The sequence below is a fragment of the Pyrus communis genome, chromosome 4, assembly GCF_041283825.1.
Source record: "Pyrus communis isolate YQ-2024b chromosome 4, ASM4128382v1, whole genome shotgun sequence".
Classification (NCBI taxonomy): domain Eukaryota; kingdom Viridiplantae; phylum Streptophyta; class Magnoliopsida; order Rosales; family Rosaceae; genus Pyrus; species Pyrus communis.
Window position 1 is genome coordinate 12,419,289 of NC_142568.1, and position 6,376 is coordinate 12,425,664.

Genomic DNA, 6,376 nt, shown 5'->3' on the forward strand with positions numbered 1-6,376 from the left:
TCTTAAAATAGGCATTAAAGATAAAGGCCTTCCTCAGTTCAGATACACCGTAACCGGGCGCGTCTTGTCCATTGACACAATGCTACGTAAAATGTTCTTTGTACGTGACATTGTATGATTAGCAAGAAACGCCACAATGACAGTGCACCATGTAAGCCGCTCACCATTAGTTTTCTGATGGAGGAGTTGTTTAATGTGGCCAAATAATGGTAAGAAACTGGAGACGGCTGATTTGATTTGGAATGAAACAATATTATGTACAACATGCACAAATAATGGTAAGGAAGGGATACTAATCTTTTGTTTTTATAAGAAATCCCATTGCCAATAAACTTTGTCTACAATTCCTCCGCCACTCTTTACGGCAAGGTGAAGTGTTTCGGCGGCAGCAGGGACCCCCCAAAGTAACGGCACCGCAACCGTCATTCTTAGCTTCTCTTGCAAACCACCTTTCATGGCTCTCTCTGCAGCGACAACCTGAAATTGAAATGGACAAAACCATAACTCTAAAAACAAAAAGCTTATCCAGGACTCCGGAGAATTTAGCCACAATGTCAAACATGCAAAATAAACATGTACGAAACAAGATACAGTGACCAGCCCAGGAGCAGAGAAAATATGTCTACTGGAATGACCCTTTCCTAGAGTAGGCAGAGTGCTTGCTTCAGCTCCAGGTACTGGAGCCAAGACCTGGAACCATTTAACCTGTTCAAACACCGTTTCGACTTTTTTCGTACCCTCGTCTCTCTTTTTTTTCCTGTGTCAATTTTTGAAGTGCTTCCATCTTTCCTTTCCTTCTCAAGGAGTGGCTAGTTCATCTCATAAGTCTAGTTTTGTGTAGTAGTTCAGCTGCACAAGAATTCCATTAGGAAAATCTTCCATAGTCACAACAATATGGAAGGTTAATCACTTGAAGCATCCGACTTCTTTCCAAGTATAACCTAACAATTAATTTCCAAATGGAGCCACCATCACCGTATAGGTGGTCCTTGCCATCTTCACTCCCCAGGTAAGAAAATTCTTGAGTGGTGAATGTTTGCAGTATCAACCCCCCAACTCTTATTAACGTGCCATCTAACTTACAACTGCCGATGGCACTTATTTTCTAGTTTGTGATGATGGGCACTTTAGCACCATTCACAAGGTTTGCTGCTTTCTTTTAGAGCCTACCTCCACAGAGAATGGGTACAGGGAAAAGCCACTTGTCGCAAAACTTGTATACGACCACCACTGGTAACACGTCACCAGAGAACATTCGTCTCGTGCAACATTGTTACCAGGGAATATAGCTTCTCAGGTTCAAAAGGTATCAAAGACCAACTTACCAAGGCAGCAAATTTTAATCATCTTTCAAATAACCTAATTTTGTCCAAAAAGACAATTTAGGGAATTAAAGAAATCTGTTTCCCTTAGCTCCAACCAGAATGGACAACGACAATTCTTACCTGGCCCGTCACTGGACTGGACAATTGTCAATGGCCTATATGATATGTACGTAGTAAAATGTTCGCAGTGCAATTTGCTAGACAAACCAAAGCCTAATACAATTTTGACCAAAAGTTCACCAGTCCAGCTCTCAATCAGACATTGAATTTACACCTATTCCGGAAAACCCTCTATTTCCACCTCTTGAAATAAAACATGTATACGGAAGTGAGAAACTAAGAACACACTGCAATAAAGATACAAAGAATTCAACAGAACTACACAAGAAACACATATATCATTTTTTTCATAGGTGATATCAGTGGGCCTCTTAGACAATAAAACAAGATGAGTTTTTGGAGCCTGAGATGTCTTGGAAATGATTCTCTAATACTTAGACCATAAGGCTATGGAAACGGAGACAAAGTATTGAAAACAAACACATAGCTTTAGTTCTTGATGACAATCAATGTAATGAAATGATTCTGAAACGAAAAAGAATCAAATGGTAAAATGTTTAGAACATGGAGTTAAAAAACACCTCGCCACCACGTTCCAAAACAGTGTCTTCCACAACATCGCTTAGCATCTCAATGGAACGGCAAAAGCCAAAGATACAAAGTCTCCTGCCCGTATCAAGGCCCTGGATAGCAAATTCTCACATACATAAGACTAGATCACACAACCACCAAAATTGTGGTTTTTCACAAGGAATAGTAGTAAGGAAAGGATTGTATACATTTGTTTCACATACATAAAACTAGAGCACAGAAAACAAAATTGTGGTTTATAACAAGAAATAGTAGTAAGGAAAGGATTCTATACATTTGTCGCTGCAATATCAAAGAGAGCACCCAGACACAAACCCTGCTCTGTGTCCATGTAATCACTCTCTTTAAATCTCTGAAATCTTTGATTAGTCTTTGACCGACCTTGCTTCTTCTGTCAAGCATACACACTCAACTAGATGATTTAAAAAGCAAATTCAGTACAAAAAAGGGGATCCCCAAAGAGAGAGAGAGAGAGAGAGAGAGAGAAAAAACTATATCTTTGGTACTCATTAGAATCCATAAGGAATATAAGGCCTCATTTGGTGTCTATGATTGGAATGGATTCCACAATTCACCAGATTCAATTTATATTACAAGGAAGAAGTGTATACGACTTCCATATTTACTCCAACTTGAAGATAGAAGATGCATTTGTCATCAACAAAACGTATCCATTCTGAGCATAACAAAACTTGTCATATTACGAGCAGTGTTCTAAAACTCCCCACCTAGCATTGCCTACACCCTGCCTAGGCGGTAGGCGGCTGGCCACCTCCATGATTAATCCCTAGGCGTTTGAAAAATAAGAAAGGGAGCCTAGGTAGGCCTCGACTTGCCTGGGTGTTTGCCTAGCCGCCTAGACCTGCCTAGCACCCGCCTAGACTGCCTAGGTTGCCACTTTCACTTAGATAGAAAATAGATAACTTCCATTTACATATTTTTTCCATAAATTGTAAGAGACTTATTGGATATTTGAATGAATACTCATTACATGCTTGTTCCCCATGTTCTCAATATGTTATGGTACTTTATAATTTATATATCATTCTATTTTCAATTTATGTATCCCCATACAATTATGTAAATTTTTAAGTATAATTAGACATATATTTATATTTGATATGATAAATTTAATTAAAATTAAAAAACTGCCTAGGCCCCGGCCTAGACACCTAGGCGCTAGGCACTTGCAAGCCGCCCAACTAGCGCCTTTTAGAACCTTTGATTACGAGGGATAAGTTTCCTTCATGACTGATCCCTCTTCTACCTTCAACTTTGACAAAATTAGGAAGTTTAGATCCATGTTTTTATTCAACATATGCTCTACAGTGATATCTAATCTAACCTTAGAAACCAAACAAGATTCAATAATGATTAATCCATTTTCTAATAGTGATTTATATAATCAATCCGAATACTAGAAACCAATCCAGGCCTAATCGACCAAAAGTACTATTTCATTAATTATCTGTTAATACAAAATCAAAATGGTAAATATGGAGATAACATACATTCGAAGAAGTGAGACGTCGAGGGACCATGGAGCCTCCAATCTGAATTAGCCCATCAGAAGTGAACAATGTGACTCTCTCCTGAGGAACCCATTCAATTTCTGCCAAACATGATCACACAGTTAAAAATATTTTAACAAAAAAAAAAAAAAACCCCAAAAGATCAAACAGTAAAAGTAACACATATAATAATCAGGAATGTTAAATTAATAACCCCATTAGCTTGGAAATTATACTTTCTAATTACATGTGAAAATGATGTGTGCGTTATTAAGATGGGTACCTACCGGAGTCATTGGACCAAGGAAAGAAGCCGAAGAGATCGTCGGGTAAGGAATTGGACGAATCGGAGGACGATTTGGCGGGAAACCGGAGAAGGCGGGAGGGACAAGGGTGGGAATTTGGAGATTTTGGAGGGAAATCGGTGGAGAATGAAGAGAAAGAGGAGTCTTTAGCGCGAATGAAGGAAGAGAGGGAAGTGAAGGGTGAGAGGCACAGCGCAGCAGAGGTTTCAGCCATTGGAGACGGAGTGGAGTTGCAGAGAGAGACAGAAAGAGGAGAGACCAAGAATAAAAATAATGGAAAGGGAAAGGAAGCGATTTTGACGCCACATGTAATGGATGGCCACGTGGAAGTACCGGACGTTTTATTAGTTGTTAGTTGTATTTTTTACCCTTTTTGCAAGGTTCTAGCAACTCACTCGGTAGGGTTGTGTTTTTTGTGTTGGTATTAACATGTTATCTTAATAAATCGTATTGTGTTAAACTCATAACGGGTTCTTCCAAGTGATCAGATAACGAGCCAATCAGTTAATGACTCAACCCAAAACATTTTTTATTTTTTTTTTGTGTCGTTTGATGTTAAGTTAACAAATTGTGTAAGAAATTGAATGGATTAGTTCTGTACTACTTTTTTTTTTTATTTTTTTTAAATTTTTTAATTTTTTGTGAAATTTGTTGCTAACCCGTTAGCATGCCACATTGTGGAGAGTAACATAATTAAGGGGTTTTTTTTGAACTTTAACTCTTGAAAAAGATTGAAATTTAATAAAAAAATGGTGTTGGATAACATAGTGATTACAGTCCCTTGATGTGTACTTTAATTCAAATTTGTTGTAGTCCTATTAGATTATGAATATGATTATGTAAATCCTATCATATATGAGATATTCTTACGAGGTTCTACCATATCTCTTAGACTAGTTATTATCCTATTAGAGTTGTAATCCTAGTGGGGTAAGGAATTTACCTTCCTTACTACTATAAATAAAGGCACAATGGGGTGGATTAACACACACCTCAGAATTACACATCTCTCTATTCTCTCTATGTTGCCGCACCCCCTCTCTCTATGCCCTTATATTATTCAGTAAATTAGGCAACAAATTATCAGCACGTTCTTACCAGAAGTTAAGGAATTGAAGGATTGTGGATGAGGTTTTTTTTCTACAAAATTCAAAGGCTTTTATTTGTTTTCTGCCAATTAGGTACGCTTAAAATAAAGTAAGATATTTGAAACGTCCACGAAGCATGGAAACATTCTCCATGATGCATGAACCCCTATATTTATATTTACCTTCCAATACACACACACACACACACACACACATTTCATGCATTACGCAATTATTATTATTCTATGTGGAATTTGTAAGCCAAAGCATTGAGCCAAGCCCCGTCGCTGGCCTGCAGCCCATCTACATGGAGCACCTTACCTGTTTACCATGTCCTTAGCCTAAAACCAGCATCCCCATGATGCTGGGCTTTGTCCTGTGCCTTAGGCCTACCTGCAACAAGCCCCAGATGCTTGCTGAGCTTCACCCACCACTCGGCCCAAGCTGCCAACAGCCTATGCTGTTGGGTTTGCCCTGATCCGGCCTAAACTCGAAAGCCAGCTTTGGCTAGGCTTCTAGTGCCAACCCGCAAGCTAGCCTTTGGCTAGGCTTGCTCATGCGCCTTGTTTTGGCTCAACCCAATAATTGTTGCTATTGGGCTTTATCCCAGGCTTGACCCAATAGCCTGCCATAACTAGGCTGCACTCGTAGCCCTCATTGAGAACCAATGGCCTACAATCGTGTTGTAGGTCCTTGCTCGCACCACCACCAACCCAATAAGGCTGGGCCACGATATTTTTTCGACCCAATGCCAATTTTTGGCATTCCCGCGTTATAAATCATACCCATTTAATTTTTTGAGGTATTTGGGTTTACACTAATTAATTTTTAATATAATTGTCACTTGGCCTATCACCAACCGAAGCTAATATGACTCGAATGTCATTATTTTGCTTCCATGATCGATCCCGTTTGGTCCCGATCTATTGAATTAATTAAAAGTGACTAACAGTCCATTAATCTAACAATTAATCCGAAATTATTGACCTGAAGATCACTTTTTTGGACATTAATGATTCAATAATTTATTTTTCTCCTTTGAACCGGTGGCATCCTTTCGTAGTCCCGAAGCAACTCAAATCCACTACACTTACATCAACATATTGTATTTTTGTTCTTGCAAGAATCTCTCATTTATGAACTAATCGTTCATAAAACTAAATTGAACTTGTATTTTCAAATTTAGTGCCCTTGAAATTTGAAGTTTTTCATAAAAGAATATACCCATGAAAACCCGACATTTTTCATGTAAAAAATATCTTAGAACCCGAATGTTCTAACATTGATACTTATGGATGCTTTATTTTCCTATAGCACCAATTCTAATCTTGTTTCTTCCATTCAGTGGATTGTCGAACCATCACAAGTTCGATTTCACTGATTTGGACATTTGTAACAGAAACCACTTTATGTGGGTACATGACATGAATCTCTACTTGACTCAAGAAGTTGAGAAACCATTAAACCCAACAATGGCATGGAATAGCTGAATAAGC

The 6,376-nt window shown here is 38.5% G+C and overlaps 1 protein-coding gene across 3 annotated transcripts; it reads right to left on the bottom strand.

Annotated features, from left to right (window-relative positions):
* Positions 1-207: 207 nt before the first annotated feature.
* On the bottom strand, positions 208-4,078 carry LOC137723432 (uncharacterized). Of its 3 annotated transcripts, none has more exons than XM_068462631.2 (5): positions 3,775-4,078; positions 3,488-3,588; positions 2,251-2,367; positions 1,967-2,068; positions 208-477 (listed from the first exon to the last, which is right to left on the bottom strand). In XM_068462631.2, exons 1-5 carry the CDS (start codon positions 4,004-4,006, stop codon positions 307-309), a joined length of 723 nt encoding a protein of 240 aa, XP_068318732.1. In that variant the 5' UTR covers positions 4,007-4,078; the 3' UTR covers positions 208-306. The 3 variants fall into 3 exon arrangements, with proteins under 3 accessions (XP_068318732.1, XP_088548627.1, XP_088548626.1); XM_088692500.1 differs by having other exon boundaries at positions 277-1,672; XM_088692501.1 differs by lacking the exon at positions 1,967-2,068.
* Between the last annotated feature and the right edge of the window lie 2,298 nt (positions 4,079-6,376).

Excerpts from the sequence above, each read along its gene's own strand:
- LOC137723432 (XM_068462631.2), bottom strand. The coding sequence starts at position 4,006 with ATGGCTGAAACCTCTGCTGCGCTGTGCCTCTCACCCTTCACTTCCCTC. Across the intron at positions 3,589-3,774 it reads TCCTTGGTCCAATGACTCCG|AAATTGAATGGGTTCCTCAG; the intron begins GTAGGTACCCAT and ends CATGTTTGGCAG. Across the intron at positions 2,069-2,250 it reads TTGATATTGCAGCGACAAAT|GGCCTTGATACGGGCAGGAG; the intron begins GTATAGAATCCT and ends TTTGCTATCCAG.